General features: G+C 43.6%; 1 protein-coding gene across 1 annotated transcript in view; it reads left to right on the top strand.

The window, feature by feature from the left end:
- The window catches only part of ercc6l2 (excision repair cross-complementation group 6-like 2), a 93,418-nt gene that overhangs the window by 14,292 nt on the left and 58,191 nt on the right, over nt 1-20,935 (top strand). Inside the window, exons 7-10 of the mRNA XM_087997350.1 lie at nt 204-411; nt 1,002-1,142; nt 3,608-3,724; nt 7,891-8,010. Of these exons, the coding sequence (XP_087853476.1) occupies nt 204-411; nt 1,002-1,142; nt 3,608-3,724; nt 7,891-8,010 (586 nt within the window). The remainder of the gene's footprint in view (nt 1-203; nt 412-1,001; nt 1,143-3,607; nt 3,725-7,890; nt 8,011-20,935) is intronic.

The raw sequence follows: 20,935 nt of genomic DNA, 5'->3' as shown, positions 1-20,935 counted from the left end.
GGTTAAAATATTAGAATCTTGCTGAGGTGTACGGCATGGAAACAGACCGTTTGGTCCAACTTGTCAATGCCTATCAGATATCCTAAATTAATCAAGTCCCGTTTGCCAGCATTTGGCCCATATTCCTCTGAATCCTTCCTATTCCTGTACCCATCCAGATTGAAAGAAATGTTGAAATGATCTTCAATTCTTTGTACTTATAGGGCAATACCAGGTTGCCTTGGCAGCAGAGATCATTTTAAGGAAGAGTTCTGCAATCCAATTGAATTTGGTCAGAGACACACAGCATCCAAAAGAGAACTGGCTGTTGGGCGAAAGGCTATGAGACAGTTGGCAAAACGGTTGTCATTTTGGTTTCTGAGGCGTACTAAGGCTCTCATCAGCGATCAGCTACCAAAGAAAAACGATCGGGTAATAAAATGCTGTCTGGCAGTGTTTCTGTATTCCTGATTAAAAATACAAGACCAACAAACTTTTCATTCTCAGAATTGTAGCAAATTAAGTTATCAGTTCCACAAACGTTCATTGTGAACTAGACTTGGCTCAAGATCCCAAACTCTTTGTGATGATTCCCTGCTGACCATTCATAGTGTGCTTCTGGCTCTGGTATAGAAATATTCCAACAAAATACCAGTTGTGCCATGTGAATTCAGCTGTCATATTGCGAAAAGAAACTGGACAGGCGGCTACTTTAGCCAGAGCTCTCCCTTCATTCAGTGACATATTTCAACTGTTATATGGGTTTGGTAGAAACCTAATCAAGTCCACCCCTTTCCTCATACAGTAACTTTAATTGAAATTTGCTATCACTGTAATTGATCTTGGCTATTCGTATCCCATGTTTCAGTTGATTCTGAGAGACAATAACATAGGCTGTCCTCTTATTATTTACTGACTTTATTGTTTGTTTACTAAAGCTAGCTATTGGTAGCCTGACTGGTCATCAGTAAATGGAAAGAAAGCTTTGAATTCCCTACTTTAAAATATATTGTTATTTTCAGGTGATATACTGTTCTTTGACTGAGTTTCAGAAGGCAATATATAAGGCAGTACTGGAGACAGAGGATTTAAAACTGGTACTGCGTGGCTGGGATGCTTGTGATTGCAACAGTGGCCGAAAAAGAAAAAGCTGCTGTTACAAGGTAAGTTGCATCACAGCACATGTAGAGGTTCTTCTTGGGGAAAAATTCAAAGGCTAGAACGTTGTGTTCAGTAAACATGAGTTACATCTTATTAAGATGGCAGCAGAGAAAAATTCTCCAGCTGGATCTCCTCTGCTCGCCAGCTCCTTTTTCCTTTTATTTTCCTCTTATGGAGAACAGAGTCAGAGACCTGCCCAGCATTAGAGACGACTTGCAGCAGAGGGTGTGTGGCTTGAGTTCCAGTAGCGAGTCGCAGCTAGAGCAGAATGAACGCAGGCCAAGTCCCAGAAACACATTGTGGCTGGAGCCTGGAATGGCAGCCGAGTGAGCGCGAGATGAGTCCTGCAAGTGATTTGTGGCTGGAGCGGCAGTGGAGTGAGTGGGGGCTGAGCTGGGACACAAGTCTTGGACAGATGCCAGCGCGTGGAGGCAGCATGTCCTTGTGTTCTGAAGCTCATGGGCATGAACCTGGTGGAAAAGGGCTATAACTTGAGTACTTTAAAGGTGCTCTTTATTCTCACTCTGGACTTTTTAAACCCTATTACCTATATTTTTAAACTCTGCTAGTCTTTTTTTTAACTATTTCAATTCTGCAACAACTTAAAAGTATCTATACCTAGGTACCCTGTACCTAAGATGGCACCAAGCGGCAACATTATAAACTTTTCATTCGAGCGCATGTGACAATGAAGGCTATTCTATTCAGTAAAATGAGTACATAGAACATAGAAGAACATAGAAGAATACAGCGCAGTACAGGCCCTTTGGCCCTCGATGTTGCGCCAATCCAAGCCCACCTAACCTATACTAACCCACTATCCTCCATATACCTATCCAATGCCCGCTTAAATGCCCATAAAGAGGGAGAGTCCACCACTGAGAGTAGGAAACTTTTTTAAAATTAAATTTACATTTTCCATTTTATTTCTGTGTTTGATCTGTTTGTTCACATGGCATTTATTTTGAAAAGGGAAACTTATAGCTGATTTTAATCTGTTCGAAATCTAGCCACAGTGTTAAAACCAGAGCTTTTTTGTCTGAAACTAGCTTGCTCTGTAAGCACAATGTTAAGACAAGTGCTCTCACTTATTGTATACTTCACTTGAGAGGTGATGAGTGCTACAATTGTAACAATGAATAAAAGTAATCAGGAACAGTAGCACATATTCTGTTCAGAGTTCAGTGTACTGTGTTGAATTGTGAACTGTTCATTTGTTTCTTTAGGACATTAAAAGTAGTGAATGTATCAGAAGGTGACCGCTTCGTGGCAATTGCTTAAAATTCTGACCTTGCTACTTTTTGTTAAAGTAGATAAATACCGCTGGTTTTGATATGTATATTTTTGGCTGAACTTTTCTGCTTATCAAGGCAAGGGGTGTCAATGCTACTGAATGGAACACTTTTGAACTTTTGACAGCCAGTGAGAGAATTAACTCTGGTTTGTGAATAGCACATACTTATTTCAGAGTAAAACTTCATCCTGTTAAACTCCGATGCAGTTTAACCCTACACTAGTGCCTTATGAACTTTCATTTCTTACCCATTTTGTGATCTCTGCAATTTTAGTACATAGTTGTGAGCTGTTTGGTGTTGTGACCAGGGCCTGACAGAGATATGATTGAGATTGTCCAGACCCATTTTATGTGGGAGCCTTAAAACTGACAGAGAAAATACTTCAATCTGGCTGGATTCAGACTCCATATAGGTGAAAGGGCAGTATATTAACTCAATGAATTCTACATGAAAAATATCAGTAAAGATCAGTTTTAATCGCTGTCATTTTGAGTTTGAGGCATTTACTTCACGCCCAACCCAGGCACTGAGCATGTTGTCTAGTCAGACACTCCTATACTGATGGAATGTTCTTTGAAAGTGGCATATTTATGATGAGGTAATGAGCTGTTTGCCTGTCTTTGCAAAGGTGGACAATTAATAATCTCATGACTTTATTCAAGTTCTGGTGACCTAGCCAAAGTTCTTCCCTCAAATAATGCCATCAAAAGAGATTTGTTGACTCTTGAGTTATGGGACTGTTCACTGCCAAAATCCACTGCTCCATTATATTACATCACCACATTTCCAAGTAGTTTCCTTTCGTGCAAAATGTCCAGAAATGTGATCGACATGATTAAGTCTTTTTCTTAATTGTGGGAGCGTGTCAGTTTTGAAAGATGTTGCATTATGTTAATTGGAAGAGCAGAGATGGGCAAATGTAAAATGAAAGTGCAGAAAGGAATACAATTTTCATCTCTTTTAGAGAACAACAGCCACGTATGTGCAAAATTGTTTTTAAAAATAAATTCAAAATATGTATTTGCAAGAGTGGAAGTCTCCAAGATAAAGTTTAAGTTTGAAAATGTGATTACAATATTGAGGTCCCAAATTATGTTAAATCTAGAACTGGAATCATTCAGTCTACTTACTTTTAGATGTATTGAATTTTTAAAAATGCTTTTACTTTTCAGCAAAATCAGGAAGGGACTACTGTACGGCAAATTTATTTTAGTTATTTGGCCATCCTCCGTAAAGTATCCAACCATGTTGCACTCCTGCAGCCTGATGAAAGCACAAGCAAGATGCAGGTAATTCTTTGATCTTATTGTATTGAGAAATTAATGTTATTTTAGATTCATTCACTAGCACACTTGCTTCTTCAGTCAGAACTTTGTCGGCTAAAGCCCCACATCAGAAATTTGAACACAATTGATGTTGACATTTCTGTGCAATGCCGATGGAGCTGCAGTCTTTCAATGAGGTGTTAAACCAAAGTTGCATCTGTCATCTTGAATAAATGTAAAATGTCCATAGCATAATCAAAGGAATGTTAGGGTATCTTGAACAATATTTGGTCTACAATCAAGGCTTTATTTATTATTCTTTCTTGGATTTTCCTGTGCATATATAGATTGATTTTCTTTTTTTCCTCCTACATTACAAGGGTGATTACACTTTCAATGTACTTATTTGACTGGAAACCTCCTTGGGTCATATATCATGAAAGGTGCTATGTAAATGCAAGTTCTTGTAAGGCTTCCCTGATAGCAAGCTAATAGCTCTCTCTGTTGGACCCTTATCCACAATGGCATTCATCTTTTCACATACTGTTAAAGTATTATTTGCAAGAAGGTTTGCATAACCAATGATGGTATTCTTCTGTTATAAGGGATTTCACTTAATCTCGTGTTGTCTCTCCATGAACTAAAGGCTGGCCTTATGGTTTGCTTTGAATCCAGAAAGCTAGTGATCTAAAACATCAATTCAAATATTCCCTGTCTCCTGTTTAGAAAATGTATAAATTGAATTAAAGGCAAGATGTCTGTTTACAAAGGTGTTAGCAGTCCCTTGCCATGAGGTATGGGTCTGAAAAAGATTGTTCTTAAAGCATACACAAGGGAGGACATTCAAAAGATCAGAAAGCAGCAGTTTGACTGAGAACTTTCAAATAGCAAGCCATTGGGTACAGATCCAAATGCAAAAAAGTTTCATAAAGAAAAGCAAATGAACTGATTAGGAATAGTGTAAGGAGACTAGCGGTGTTTTTAACCTTGCAGAAATTTTGAATGACTGTAGTATGTCTCAAATACCCAATTAATTATTTTCATTGGTCCATGTATAAAGGTAGAATCGTGGTAGAATCGTGCTCCAGTCGGGGCTCATTTGATATCTGAATTATTCTAGCTACATCACTTTCCTTTCTCCCTCATTTTCCTCCTTTTTAAGGTCCCCTTAAAACTGGTCTCCTTGATCAGCATTTTAGACCTAATATCTCCTTATGCGCTCCTTTATCACATTCCTTTTTATAGATCTAAAACTGGTTTGGAACATGATTGAATTGTATGAGAATAAAAATAAGTACTTTTTCCATGCCGTGACAACTACTCTACTCTTGAGCTGTGTAAGCTATGTTTAAAAACTCATTATTTTGAATTGTTGTACTGCCCATAGTTAAATATGATAAAATGGCAATAAGGGGTTTTCATTTTTACCTGACACAATTGAAGGAAATTGTAGTAGATGTAGTATTTCATACAGCTCAAATCATGGCCTTCACAGACTGACAACAAAATACCTATAGTCTTAGTAAGATGGGACTAGAATGCAAACGGTAATACTCTGCTAATCTGATGAAAGTTATCTGATTTGAAATTTCCTGTTTTTATATGAAATAGTAAGAGAAAACTTGACCTACTCGATCAGGCTTTTTAAATAATTATAATTACATACAAGAGTAGACACGTTGTTTAAATTTATTAGATGTTAGGTAATTAAGTTTCTGAAGGCAGTTATCATGCAGAGGCACCCTGAAAGAAACTTTTTTCTCTGTCAGCAAGAAGATTAGGACAACAAAAAGGTACAAATTAGATAACCTTGTATGAGTACTTAGAGACAAATATCGTAAGGGGGTCAGAAACAGTTTTGAGACATGGTCATTCTGACCTTGAGAAAATAACTGCCATTTTGCAAATTTGATAAGAGGGAAACTATTCCCAAAATTGTTAGCTTTGTCACAGAATCATAGTGTTAGGTTTAACTATATATAACTTTATATTAGAGCTTCAAATATTATAACAGTAAGTAGAAATTAGCATCCTTATTAATTTTCAGTACTAAGGTCAGCAAGGGATATGTTTTGCATAGCTGAATTTGATCTATGTGGACTTCAGTAAGGCATTTGACAAGATTCGTCATGGTAGACTGGTTAGCAAGGTTAGATCACAGAATACAGGGAGAACTAGCCAGATGAATACAGAACTGGCTCAAAGGTAGAAGAAAATCACAACACCAGGTTATAGTCCAACAAGTTTATTTGGAAGTACGAGCTTTCAGAGCGATGCTCTTCATCAGTTGAGCTACCTGATGAAGGAGCAGCATTCTGAAAGCTAGTACGTCCAAATAAACTTGTTGGTCTTTAACCTTGTGCTGTGATTTTTAACTTTGTCCAGCCCAGTCCAAAACCAGCATCTCCGCATCAAAGGTAGAAGACCGATGGTGGTGGAGGGTAGCTTTTCAGGTGGGAGGCCTATGGGTGATGCTTGGTCCATTGCTTTCCATCATTTATATAAATGATTTGGATGTGAACATGGGTATGATTGTAAGTTTGCAGATGACACCCAAAATTGTTGATATAGTGGACAGCAAAGAAGGTTACCTGAGAGTACAATGGGACTTTGATCAGATAGACCAACGGGCCGAGGAGTGGTAGATGGAGTTTAATTTAAAAAGATGCGAGGTGCTGCGTTTTGGAAAGGCAAATCAGGGCAGGAGTTATATATTTAACGGTAAGGTCCTGGGGAGTGTTGCTGAACAAAGAGATCTTTGTTCCTTGAAAGTAGAGTCCCAGGTAGACAGGATAATGATGGAGGAGTTTGGTATGCTTGCCTTTATTAGTCAGTACATTGAGTATAGAAGTTGAGAAGTCATGTTGTGGCTGTATTGGGCATTGGTTAGGCCCCCTTTGGAATACTGCATGCAATTCTGGTCTGTCTGCTATAGGAAGGATGTTATTGTGAAACTTAAAGGGTTCAGAAAAGATTTACAAGCATGTTGCCAGGGTCGGACGGTTTGAGCTATAGGGAGAAACTGAATAGACTGGGGCTATTTTCCATGGAGTGTCAGGGGCTGAAGGGTGACCTTTATAGAAGTTTTATAAAATCATGAGGGGCATGGATAGGGTAAATAGAAAAGGTATTTTCCCTTGGGTGGGGGAGTCCAAAATTAGAGGGCACAGGTTTAAGATGAGAGGGGCAAGATTTAAAAGGGACCTAAGTGGCAACATTTTCATGCAGAAGGTGGTGCGTGTTTGGAATGAGCTGCCAGAGAAAGTGGTGGAAGCTGGTACAGTTACAAGATTTAAAAGGAATCAGGATCGTTGTATAAATAGGAAGGGTTGAGAGGGATATGGGCTGAATGCTGGCAAATGGGACTAGGTTTATTGAGGATATCTGTATGAATTGGACTGAAGGGTCTATTCCCATGCTGTACAGCTCTATGACTCTATTTGAAAAGTCATTAATAATAAGCACATACATGATGCAGCTGGAAAATATCTAGGAAGGATACAACAATCGGTGTGGAAATGTAGACGACAATCATAAGAGCCCAGGGGCAGGTGATAAGTGGTCTAGCAAATGTCATGCAATGATGAGAGGACATAAAGTGGACTATGAAGTTGTCCATCATTGATGGTGCATTTACAGCATTGGGTGTATAGATTAGAGGGAATATGGCAAACACTGATGTCAATGTTGCATATAACCATTGTAATGCGGTATGTATAAATATTCTGCAATTTAAGGGGAAATGTAGAGTGTCACTGACCTCCAATCTGAGCTGTAATTAAGAGGGCAACTGGGCCCCAGCTGAAAGCCAGATCCAGAGCGGTTTCTTGCCCCTTCTTACAAATGTGGTAAAGGTGTTCCAAAAAAAGAAGAATCGATTGGTGCTACTGAATGTGGCACTGAGACTCCTCTTTAAAATCCCTTTCCACCATGAATATTTTTTGTTAAAAATTTACATTCATATCTGGGAATTTCATTTGCATGTTCTCTGAAGTCTGGAATGAGTTTACATATTCTACCTTGGGAGACTTTTCTGTGATTTATAACCATCTCCGGGAGCTTAAAATAGGAGTCAGCTTGATGGAACATGTTCCTTCTCATATTCTATACTTGAATTAATGCTGTGTGATGTTTAATAGTATTTTAATCTCAGCTTAATTAAAGTTTTTGATAATTGTCTTTGATTTGAGGCATCCACTGTCAGAAGAATCTGTGAGCGTGTGTTTTGCAAGTTTCCAGAGTTTTTACAACAGAGCAAAGAGGAAGCTTTTATCACCATTTCTGATCCTAAATACAGTGGGAAAATGAAGGTAAGACTTGGGGTAAATATTCCTTGAATAGATCCAATGATGTAATATTTGTTGAGCCGAAATATAAACATTCCTAATAATCTTCAGTTGTAACACCAAATTAAACTTGTGACACCTTTTAAATATGGAGTGCTTCATAGAGACAATACAGTCAGAAATTAGGACATTGATCGTTACTTTAAAACCCTCTTCCTCCAAAGACATAGCTCTTTAGGTGGCTTTTGAAGGATAGCGATAGCAAAGTAGAGAGTCTTAAGGCAGATATAGAATTGAAAACCTTGGAGGTTGTGGAACAAAAAGTGGATTGAGGAGAGGGGAATAGAAGTTGAAGAGAAGGCAAAGTGTAAAGAAACATTAGAGCTGAATCAGGCTACAGGAAAGTTGGACTAAGGAGTAATCAAAAATATCTTGAAACTATGACATGAGAATAGGGAACCAGCGAAGATTGATCAAAGAGATAGTAAGAGAATGAGTGTGATTGGACATATTTCGGGTAAATTAGTCTCTCCTTTACAATGTCAATGAGACTGGCCCAAGTGCCAATGACTCCCATGACTTGGTTCTCTCCTTTACAGTGGCAATCTATTGCTACTTCTGCATCTAGTGCAAACAAATACTGTCCAACAGGTTCAATTCCCACTCCGGCAACTGACTGTGTAGAGTTTGCACATTCTCCCTGTGTCTGCGTGGGTTTCCTCTGGGTGCTCTGGTTTCCTCCCACAGTCCAAAAATGTGTAGGTTAGGTGAATTGGCCATGCTAAATTGCCCGTAGTGGTAGAGGAATGGGTCTGGGTGGTTTGCTCTTCGGAGGGTCGGTGTGGACCTGTTGGGCCAAAGGGCCTGTTTCCACACTGTAAGAAATCTAATCTAATCTAAATTACTTTGTTATAGTCAAGCCTCTTTCCCCAATGCTCATTCTCATTTCCAATATACTCACTAATTGTATTTTGCATGATTCCTCTGTTCCCAGAGGCATGAGAGGAAATAGAGAGAGACAGTGTGTAAACTATTAGGTGAGAGGAAAGTAAATAACAGAAAAAAGATATTTCTGTTATTCAAAAACCCAGGGAGGAGCTGTTTGGAGGAACTGGAATAAAGATTCTTTCTCCGTCTTCAGTTACAGGTGCATTGTTGCTTTCCCTGGGTCTTCCTTTATGTAGCATTCTGGCATTGCATTTTGGATAACTTGACTGCACGAATCATAGAGTTAATTCTTCCGTGCATTTCACTCTGCATGTAAGAAGTGGAGAATAACTTCTTTTGCACAAAATTGCCAATGGGCTTGAATCAGACTATTAATGGCTTATTGCCTTTTTGCAAGGCCCAAAGGCACACTCCGGTCTCTAAGTTACATGGATATTCCCAGTGGCCATAGTGCCAAGCACACAAAGGTAAACAAGAGAGTGGGGTTTGTTGGGTGGGGTGCATGCAAGAGGTAACAAGGTGGGAGGGACAAATTGCAAGACTCAAATAGAGAGCTTGACTGGTTTTTCTACCCACGTCATTATTCTTTGGCAATTGCACCTGAGGCTACTGTATGTCTTAAAACAATTCTGAGTAGAGAAGACTTGACCTTTGCTTTATACATTGCAATTTCCTAAACTGGTCCTAAACCCGTCCTTAAACCCCCTCATGGCCAACACACCTAACCTAAGCATCCCTGAACACTATGGATAGTTTAGCATGGCCAATCCACCTAACTTGCACATCTTTGGATTGTGGGAGGAAACCGGAGCACCCAGTAGAAGCCCACGTAGACACTGGGAGAACTTGCAAACTGCATAGTCCCCTGAGGGTGGGATTGAACCTGGGTCCCTGGCACTGTGAGGCAGCAGTGCTAACTACTGAGTCATTGTGCACACAGTCCCCATGGCAAGACCTGTAAGTTGCAAGGCCTTGCAGAATTATTTCACAATCACTGTTGACCTGCTGCTAAGCTTCCCCTTGATCTTCTATTGTAGTCCAGGCTGGACTACTTGTTCTGAGGCAGCAAACTAATACAGTTTTAGAGTTCGATTTGGATTTTGTTTGAGTTGTATCGCTCAGGATCACGTCAAATGTTGCATTTTCTAATTGAGCCACTAGTGGAGACCGAGTTGACTATCACTAGGCAAAATGGTTTCTGCAACCTTTTACCTGCCAGTCTCCAAATGAACACCTATGGATGACTGAAGGATGGGCAGAAGATATCACTAAACAAATATTTTCAAGTGCTTTAAATCAAATACATAATCTGTGTTTCTATTATAGTAGACTGTAATTTATTTGGATGTAAAGTTAGTGACTGCGTGTATTTTATTGCTTGTTCTGCTTGTTTAAATGCACACAGCTTGTCACTATATTTTAAAGCGGTAAATTTGAATGTGCGGCTAAGTTGATGTTTGTCCGCTGATTTTGAAAAATTTTCTAAGTATTGAAATGCACATCAGTAGTTGTAATATTTTATTACTGAATGAATGAAAGCAGTGGACATGGTGCAAAAAATTCCTCATTTCCCTTTGGTGCATTTCATCTTCTGTATAGTCCATTCAGTCTGTCACTGCCAGACATAGACATGCTTCCCTTGAAAATAACAGTCTGGCCATTGTACACAAGGCATTAGTTATTTGCTTCCCCAAACCACGGAACATCTTGCGAATCAGATTATCAGCAGGTCCACATCTGTATACACTCTGGGTTAGGCCTGGCCTACTGTAAACAGAGCAACACAGGAGCACCCCTGGGCATCTGACTGATTATTTAGAGAAGAGAGTTCCAACAAGATATTGAGTAAAGTCTATGGTTTAGAAATATTCAGATAGACGATCTCTATGCAGACCAATTCCAACAGGCATTTATTGATTTTTTTTTTATTTCAATGAATGATTTTATTGAATTCCCTAAGTCCAGGTAGAAATATGTTGTGTGAGCTCACAGTTAAGTTTTTATTAATACATTAGGTTGTCCATCTTTCAAGAATGTGCTTCTATGCATTTGTTAAATGCATAAAGTTTGAGTAAACCAAGATGGTTGTTCCCTGCTTTTGTTTTTTTTAATGAATTCAATTTTCCTACATGGTTATAAGGAGATAGATAAATATGTAGATTCAATCCTGAAAATGAATTGAGTATACACAAAATGGTCAACTATTGTATAAGAATTGCAAATTTTAATCAACTATCAATGTACTGCAAGTATTTAGAGTTAAAAGACTCATTATAAAAATAGATGCACTACTGCTCTGCATAAACCTAGGTGGTAAATTGGGACAAATATATTTCAAACTACAAAATGCTGAGGGGGAGAAGTGGGCAGGATAGCTGGACTTGGCCTTTACTTCTCAAATACATTAATGTCTTGCACATTTACTTTCAAATTTGATAAATAAATACAAACTCCAAGGTAAGCCCTACTGGTTCGTACAGCCCTGAAAACCATCATTCTCTTCTCAAAAGCTGGGTTTTAAGAAAAATAACAAGGATCAGGATATCTTGTTCAGCATGGTTCTTTAATGCTATCTCCTGCTACACTAAATTTGAGGTATAAATCTGTTTTTCTATCCAAAGAGGTTTTTATAAAACAAAACTGTTGCACCACTTCACAAATCCTAAGAAGTTGCAGCAGTATGAGCCTATTCTATTGTTCAACAAGATTATGTCCATCATCTTGTGCTGTTAATTTCACTTCCCTGCCAAACCCTCCCGTCTACAACCCATAATTCCCTTCTATTTAAAAAAAATTGTTTAAATCAGTCTTGAGTACATTAGTGGCTCAGCCTTTGCTGCTCAAAGAAGAGAATTCCAAAGATTAACAAGCTTATCAGAAAGGAAATTTTACCTATGTTTCTGTTTTAAATTGGAGACCTGTTATTCTTAAACTGCACTGTCCAGATCTAAATCACCTTTTGAAGGAATGTACTCTCTCAGCATCTTCACTATCTAGCTCCTTCAGAATCTTGTACGTTTCATTAAGATCATCTGTCATTCTTCTAAATTTCAATGAGCTATGCCCAACCAACTTAGCCTTTCATATCTTTATTCAAAGAATCAGCTCCTGAGCCTTGACCCGCTTCCAATACAAATGTGTCCCTTAAATAGGACACCAAAACTCATCCCTATATATAGTGTCACCAATGTCCTGTTTAGTTGTAGCAGGACTTACTGTCCTTTACACTCGATCCTCTTCATTAAATGCCAATATTCTGTTTACCTCTCTTTACCTTGATGACTAACTTCTCGTCATTCAGGGTTGACAGATATGTAAAACATATAGCTAAGTTTGGAAGTTAGGATGTTGTATCTCAGGTGGGAATACATTGGAATAATCAAACTTAAAGATAACAAAGGCATGAACGAGAGTTTCAGCAATAGTTGAGCTGAGATAGTGAGAGGTTGGGTGATATTAAAAGTGAAAATTGATGACTTTAGTGATGTGATAAATTTGAGATTGGAAGCTAATCTTGTGGTAAAATGTAACACTATGGGTTGATTTTTCCCTTTTGTAGAGTGTGGGGCTGAATGTATATAGCTGGTAACTAATATGCCACCCCACAGGTGAGAGAACCCACCCAATCACCTACAAATCTCTGTCACTGTCACTGTCACTGGACTAGTATCTGGACTCCTAGATTAATGTCTTCATGACATGTGTTTGAATGCCATCATGACAGGCAGTGAAATTTGAATTCAGTAAAAAGTCTGGGGCAGAAAGATAGTCTAATGGAAATAATTTAACCACTGTTGATTGTTATAAAAACTCTTCTGGTTGGTTGATGTTCTTTTAGGTAAGGAAATTGGCGATCCTTACTTAGTGTGGCCTACGTGTGGTTGATTCTTAACTGTCCTCTGAATAGTTAGGGATGATGTGGAGGTGCCAGTGTTGGACTGGGTTGCACAAAGTTAAAAATCACACAACATCAGGTAATTGTCAAACAGGTCTATTTGAAAGCACTAGCTTTCAGAGCACTGCTCCTTTATCAGGTAGCTGTGAAACAGAATCATAAAACACAGAATTTATAGTAAAAGGTTACAGTGTTATGCAACTGAAATGATATATTAAGCAAACCAAAATTACTGTTAAGTCTTTAATCTTTTAGAATGGGTTGCAGGTTTCAGTTCATTAATATGTAAATCCTAGAACTACTTTTAAGTCACGTTCTTGAGATAACTTAAGGTTTTATAAAATTAAAAAGTGACATCTCTGCTCAGACAGTGCATTAAAGATGTGAGGTTAGAGTCTATCTGTATCCCAATCTTGAGTCAGACTGGTTCTATTTCCAAAGTAGGAATTTATAAAATATTACACACATTGACAGCCTGCAGGTTGTTTTTTTTTAGCGCACCACAATGTATCTGCAAATATAATAATACAAATTCACCCCATAGACTTATGTTTGTGTGTGTGTTTGAGTGTGCACGTGCTTTGTTTGTGTGTGTGATGGAGTATAAACCAGTGAGTGAGTGTGTGTGTGTGTGTGTGTGTATATATGACAGAGGGTGTGTGTGTGTGTGTATGAAAGAGTGTATAGTGTGGTGGAGTCACGTGTAGTGTGACATGAACCCAGGGTCTCAGTTGAGGCCATCCTCATGGGTACCAAGTTTGACTATCAGCCTTTGTTCGGCCACACTGTGTTATTGTGTATCCCAAAGTCCATCTTGTAGGATGGTCACCCAATGTCCTGAGGTCGAATGTCCCTGACAGCTGAAGTGTTCCCTGACTGGGAGGGAACACACCCTGTCTGGTGATTGTTGTGTGGTGTCCATTCATCGTTGTCATAGTTCTTGCTTGGCCTCGCCAGTGCCTTAGGGCATCCTTGCCTGCAGCATATATGAGATAGACAATGTTGGCTGAGTTGCATGAGTACCTGCCGCGTACATGGTGGGTGGTGTCTCCACATGTAATGGTGGTATCAATGTCAACACTCTGACACGTCCTACAGTGGTTGCCATGGCAGGGTTGTGTGGTGTTGTGGTCCATATCCTGAAAGCTGGGCAGTTTTCTGCAAACAACGGTCTGTTTAAGACTTAGTGGTTGTTTCAAGGCGAAAAGTGGAGGCATAGGGGAGGTCTTGGCGAGATGCTCATCTTCATCAGTACTGAACTTCCTACATTTCTTCCACTTGAAATCTAAAATTGATTTGAGCTAAGAGATTCCAATTTTGAATCTGCCTCAGCTTTTTTTTCCCTGTGAAGCTCCTGTTTCCCATTTTGTAGGTAATTGCAATGATTTTGCAATGCAAACCTGTCTTGGCAATCTGTCATATTAAAGTAAGCAAGGATTAACTTGTCAAAAGGAAAGTAAACACTGAAGAACTATCTGCTTAATTTCCTAGGACGTTTGGACAAAAAACATTCTAATCTCATGTATCAGTAGAACCATTTTGTAAAAGCAACAATATATTCTAAATCAGAACTAAAAGCTATATCGCCTTAAGCCAAGGACTGACCAGGGACAGGTTGTGGAGCTGGAATTCATAGACACAGATACACACATACAGACATACACATTCCGTTTAAAAAGCTTTTGGAAATGCCTTACTGGGGCTGGTCTCACAGGGTTCGGGGGAGGCCAGGGTGCATAGAACAGTGGGTGTGGCAAAAGGAGAAATGTGAAGGGCCAAAGGCCTTGCAAAAGTGGGGGGGAATGCAGTATATGCTCGGGGAGCCTGTTAAAAGGCCAGTACCCTTTGCCTGCCACCATCCCATGTAGTGAAAGCTGTTGAGTTAAATACTTTGTTAAATCCCAGCATAAATTAGATGAAGTCCTCAGATGGCCATTAGTTGTCACACAAAAACCTCACTTTGAGGGACAGCCCACCACCTCCATTATTGCTGGTAAAATTGTGGCAAGGACAGTAGTGGGAGACTGTATTTTGAGTCGGAAGAGATAAGAGAGGTCTTGAATGAGTACTTCAGTATTTACAAATGAGAGGGACCGTATTGTTGGAGAGGAGAGTGTGAAACGGACTGGTAAACTAGAAGAGATACTTGTTAGGAAGGAAGATGTGTTGGACATTTTGAACAACTTGAGGACAGACAAGTCCCCTGGGCCTGACGGGATATATCCTAGGATTATGTGGGAAGCAAGAGAGGAAATTGCAGAACCGTTGGCAATGATCTTTTCGTCTTCACTGTCAACGGAGGTGGTACCAGAGGACTGGAGAGTGGCGAATTTTGTGCCCCTGTTCAAAAAAGGGAATAGGGATAACCCCGGGAATTACAGGCCAGTTAGTCTTACTTCAGTGGTAAGAGCTGAAAATGTGTTGCTGGAAAAGCGCAGCAGGTCAGGCAGCATCCAAGGAACAGGAGAATCGACGTTTCGGGCATAAGCCCTTCTTCAGAAATCCTGGTTCCTGAAGAAGGGCTTATGCCCGAAACGTCGATTCTCCTGTTCCTTGGATGCTGCCTGACCTGCTGCGCTTTTCCAGCAACACATTTTGAGCTCTGATCTCCAGCATCTGCAGTTCTCACTTTCTCCTCTTACTTTAGTGGTAGGCAAAGTAATGGAAAGGGTACTGAGGGATAGGATTTATGAGTTGAAAATGTGTTGCTGGAAAAGCACAGCAGGTCAGGCAGCATCCAAGGAACAGGAGAATCGACGTTTCGGGCATAAGCCCTTCTTCAGGAATGAGGAAAGCAGGCTAACGTAAAAGGTAGGGAGGAGGGACTTGGGGGAGGGGTATTGGAAATGCGATAGGTGGAAGGAGGTCAAGGTGAGGGTGATAAGCTGGAGTGGGGTGGGGGCGGAGAGGTCAGGAAGAAGATTGCAGGTTAGGAAGGTGGTGCTGAGCTCGAGGGATTTGACTGAGACAGGGTGGGGGAGGGGAAATGAGGAAACTGGAGAAATCTGTCATCCCTTGTGGTTGGAGGGTTCCTAGGCAGAAGATGAGGCGCTCTTCCTCCAACCATCGTGTTGCTATGGTCTGGTGATGGAGGAGTCCAAGGACCTGCATGTCCTTGGTGGAGTGGGAGGGGGAGTTGAAGTGTTGAGCCACAGGGTGGTTGGGTGGTTGGTCCGGGTGTCCCAGAGGTGTTCTCTGAAACGTTCCGCAAGTAGGCGGCCTGTCTCCCCAATATAGAGGAGGCCACATCGTGTGCAGTGGATGCAATAGATGATGTGTGTGGAGGTGCAGGTGAATTTGTGGCGGATATGGAAGCATCCCTTGGGGCCTTGGAGGTAAGTAAGGGGGGAGGTGTGGGCGCAAGTTTTGCATTTCTTGCGGTTGCAGGGGAAGGTGCCGGGAGTGGAGGTTGGGTTGGTGGGGGCTGTGGACCTGACAAGGGAGTCACGGAGCGAGTGGTCTTTTCGGAACGCTGATGAGGGAGGGGAGGGAAATATATCCCTGGTGGTGGGGTCCATTTAGAGGTGGCAGAAATGACGGCGGATGATACGCTGTACATGGAGGTTGGTGGGGTGGTAGGTGAGGACCAGTGGGGTTCTGTCCTGGTGGCGGTTGGAGGGGCGGGGCTCAAGGGCGGAGGAGTGGAAAGTGGAAGAGATGCGGTGGAGAGCATCGTCGACCACGTCTGGGAGGAAATTGCGGTCCTTGAAGAAGGAGGCCATCTGGGTTGCACGGATTTGGAACTGGTCCTCCTGGGAGCAGATGCGGCGGAGACGAAGGAATTGGGAATATTGGATGGCGTTTTTACAGGGGGCAGGGTGGGAGGAGGTGTAGTCTAGGTTGCTGTGGGAGTCAGTCAGTTTATAGTAAATGTCTGTGTTGATTCGGTCGCCCGAGATAGAAATGGAAAGGACTAGGAAGGGGAGGGAGGAGTCTGAGACGGTCCAGGTGAATTTGAGGTCGGGGTGGAAGGTGTTGGTAAAGTGGATGAACTGTTCAATTCCGTGTTGATTCGGTCGCCCGAGATAGAAATGGAAAAGTCTACTTCTTCAACCAAGATTCTCGCCCACCCTCTGATTAATGTCGCCGCCGCGACATTAACCGCCTCAACTTCTCCACCCCTCTCACCCACTCCAACCTCTCACCCTCGGAACGTGCAGCCCTCCACTCCCTCCGCTCCAATCCCAACCTCACTATCAAATCAGCAGACAAGGGAGGTGTGGTAGTAGTTTGGCGCACCGACCTTTACACCACTGAGGCTAAACGCCAGCTCGCGGACACCTCCTCCTACTGCCCCCTTGACCATGACCCCACCTCCCACCACCAAACCATCATTTCCCAGACCATCCATAACCTCATCACCTCAGGGGATCTCCCATCCACCGCCTCCAACCTCATAGTCCCACAGCCCCGCACCGCCCGTTTCTACCTCCTGCCCAAAATCCACAAACCTGACTGCCCCGGCCGACCCATTGTCTCAGCCTGCTCCTGCCCCACCGAACCCATCTCTGTATACCTCGACACGGTCCTGTCCCCCTTAGTCCAAGAACTCGCCACCTACGTTCGGGACACCACCCACGCCCTCCACCTCCTCCATGATTTTCGCTTCCCCGGTCCCCAACGCCTTATCTTCACCATGGACAACCAGTCCCTGTACACCTCCATCCCTCATCACGAAGGACTCAAAGCCCTCCGCTTCTTCCTTTCCCGCCGTACCAACCAGTACCCTTCCACTGACAACCTCCTTCGACTGACTGAACTGGTCCTCACCCTGAAAATCTCTTCCACTTCCCGCTCCTCCACCCTTGAGCCCCGCCCCTCCAACTGCCACCAGGACAGAATCCCACTGGTCCCCACCTACCACCCCACCAACCTCCATGTACAGTGTATCATCTGCCGTCATTTCCGCCACTTCCAAACGGACCTCACCACCAGGGATATATTTCCCTCCCCTCCCCTATCAGCGTTCTGAAAAGACCACTCCCTCCGTGACTCCCTCGTCAGGTCCACACCCCCCGCCAACCCAACCTCCACTCCCGGCACCTTCCCCTGCAACCGCAAGAAATGCAAAACTTGCGCCCACACCTCCCCCCTTACTTACCTCCAAGGCCCCAAGGGATACTTCCATATCCGCCACAAATTCACCTGCACCTCCACACACATTATCTATTGCATCCGCTGCACCCGATGTGGCCTCGATATTGGGGAGACAGGCCACCTACTTGCAGAACGTTTCAGAGAACACCTCTGGGACACCCGGACCAACCAACCCAACCACCCCGTGGTTCAACACTTCAACTCCCCCTCCCACTCCAACAAGGGCATGCAGGTCCTTGGACTCTTCCATCACCAGACCATAGCAACATGACGGTTGGAGGAAGAGCGCCTCATCTTCCGCCTAGGAACCCTCCAACCACAAGGGATGAACTCAGATTTCTCCAGTTTCCTCATTTCCCCTCCCCCACCTTGTCTCAGTCAAATCCCTCGAACTCAGCACCACCTTCCTAACCTGCAATCTTCATCCTGACCTCTCCGCCCCCACCCCACTCCGGCCTATCACCCTCACCTTGACCTCCTTCCACCTATTGCATTTCCAACGCCCCTTCCCCCAAGTCCCTCCTCCCTACCTTTTATCTTAGCCTGCTGGACACACTTTCCTCATTCCTGAAGAAGAGCTTATGCCCGAAACTTCGATTCTCCTGTTCCTTGGATGCTGCCTGACCTGCTGTGCTTTTCCAGCAACACATTTTCAGCTCTGATCTCCAGCATCTTCAGTCCTCACTTTCTCCTCCATAGGATTTATGAGTATCTGGAAAGACACTGCTTGATTAGGGACAGCCAGCACGGATTTGTGAAGGGTAGGTCTTGCCTTACAAGTCTTAGTGAATTCTTTGAGGAGGTGACCAAGCATGTGAATGAGGGTAGAGCAGTGGATGTAGTGTACATGGATTTTAGTAAGGCATTTGATAAGGTTCCCCATGGTAGGCTTATGCGGAAAGTCAGGAGGCATGGGATAGAGGGAAATTTGGCCAGTTGGATAGAAAACTGGCTAACCGGTCGAAGTCAGAGAGTGGTGGTAGATGGTAAATATTCAGCCTGGAGCCCAGTTACAAGTGGAGTTCCACAGGGATCAGTTCTGTGTCCTCTGCTGTTTGTAATTTTTATTAATGACTTGGAAGAGGGTGGTTCAGTAAATTTGCAGATGATACGAAGATTGGTGGAGTTGTGGATAGTGAGGAGGGCTGTTGTCGGCTGCAAAGGGACTTAGATATGATGCAGGCTGAAACTTTATTGCTGGAACAGCACAGCAGGTCAGGCAGCATCTAGGGAACAGAAGATTCGACGTTTCGGGCACATGCCCTTCTTCAGGAATGAGCAGAGAGTGTTCAGCAGGAGAAGATAAAAGGTAGGGAGGAGGGACTTGGAGGAGGGGCGTTGGAAATGTGATAGGTGGAAAGAGGTCAAGGTGAGGGTGATAGGTCGGAGTAGGGTGGAGGCGGAGAGGTCAAGAAGAAGACTGCAGGTCAGGAAGGCGGTGCCGGGCTGGAGGGATTCGGCTGAGACAAGGTGGGGGGAGGGGGGATGAAGAAACTGGTGAAGTCCAAGTTCATCCCCTGTGGTTGGAGGGTTCCCAGTCGGAAGATAAGACGCTCCTCCTCCGACCGTCGCGTTGTTGTGGTTTGGCGGTGGATGAGTCCAATGACCTGCATATCCTCGGTGGAGTGGGAGGGGGAGTTGAAATGCTGTGCTACAGGGTGATTGGGTTGGTTCGTCCGGGTGGCCCAGAGGTGCTCTCTGAATCGCTCCGCAAGTAGGCGGCCTGTCTCCCCAATATAGAGGAGGCCACACCGGCTGCAGCGGATGCAGTAGATAATGTGGGTGGAGGTGCAGGTGAATCTGTGGCGGATATGGAAGTTTCCTTTGGGGCCTTGGAGAGAAGTGAGGGGGGAGGTGTGGGCGCAAGTGTTGCACCTCCTGCGGTTGCAAGGGAAGGTGCCGGGAGTGGAGGTTGGGTTGGTGGGGGGTATGGATCTGACAAGGGAATCGCGGAGGGAGTGGTCTCTACGGAAAGCTGATAGAGGAGGGGAGGGAAATATATCCTTGGTGGTGGGGTCCGTTTGGAGGTGGCGGAAGTGACGGCGGATGATGCGCTGTACATGGAGATTGGTGGGGTGGTAGGTGAGGACCAGTGGGGTTCTGTCCTGGTGGCGGTTGGAGGGGCGGGGCTCAAGGGCGGAGGAGCGGGAAGTGGAGGAGATGCGGTGGAGGGCATCGTCGATCACGTCGGGGGGGAAATTGCGGTCCTTGAAGAAGGAGGCCGTCTGTGTTGTGCGTATTTTGAACTGGTCCTCCTGGGAGCAGATGCGGCGGAGACGAAGGAATTGGGAGAATGGGATGGCGTTTTTACAGGGGGCGGGGTGGGAGGAGGTGTAGTCCAGGTAGCTGTGGGAGTCGGTCGGTTTGTAGTAGATGTCCGTGTTGATTCGGTCGTCTGAGATAGAAACAGAAAGGTCTAGGAAGGGGAGGGAGGAGTCCGAGACTGTCCAGGTGAATTTGAGGTCGGGGTGGAAGGTGTTAGTGTAGTGGATGAACTGTTCAACCTCCTCGTGGGAGCACGAGGTAGCGCCGATACAGTCATCAATGTAGCGGAGGAAAAGATGGGGGGTGGGGCCAGTGTAGTTGCGGAAGATGGATTGTTCCACATACCCTACGAAGAGGCAGGCATAGCTGGGGCCCATGCGGGTGCCCATGGCTACTCCTTTTGTTTGGAGAAAGTGGGAGGATTGGAAAGAAAAGTTGTTCAGGGTGAGGACCAGTTCAGTCAGTCGAAGGAGGGTGTCGGTGGAAGGGTACTGGGTGGTACGGCGGGAAAGGAAGAAGCGGAGTGCTTTGAGTCCTTCGTGATGGGGGATGGAGGTGTACAGGGACTGGATGTCCATGGTGAAGATGAGGCGTTGGGGACCGGGGAAGCGGAAATCCTGGAGGAGGTGGAGGGCGTGGGTGGTGTCACGGACGTAGGTGGGGAGTTCTTGGACTAATGGGACAGGACCGTGTCGAGGTAGGAGGAGATGAGTTCGGTGGGGCAGGAGCAGGCTGAGACGATGG

Source organism: Chiloscyllium plagiosum, unplaced genomic scaffold (genome assembly GCF_037043375.1).
Source record: "Chiloscyllium plagiosum isolate Xiang-an unplaced genomic scaffold, Cpla_swu_hap1 HiC_scaffold_2, whole genome shotgun sequence".
NCBI lineage: Eukaryota > Metazoa > Chordata > Chondrichthyes > Orectolobiformes > Hemiscylliidae > Chiloscyllium > Chiloscyllium plagiosum.
Note: the sequence above shows the minus strand (reverse complement) of the source record. Positions and strands in the feature narration are given on the sequence as shown.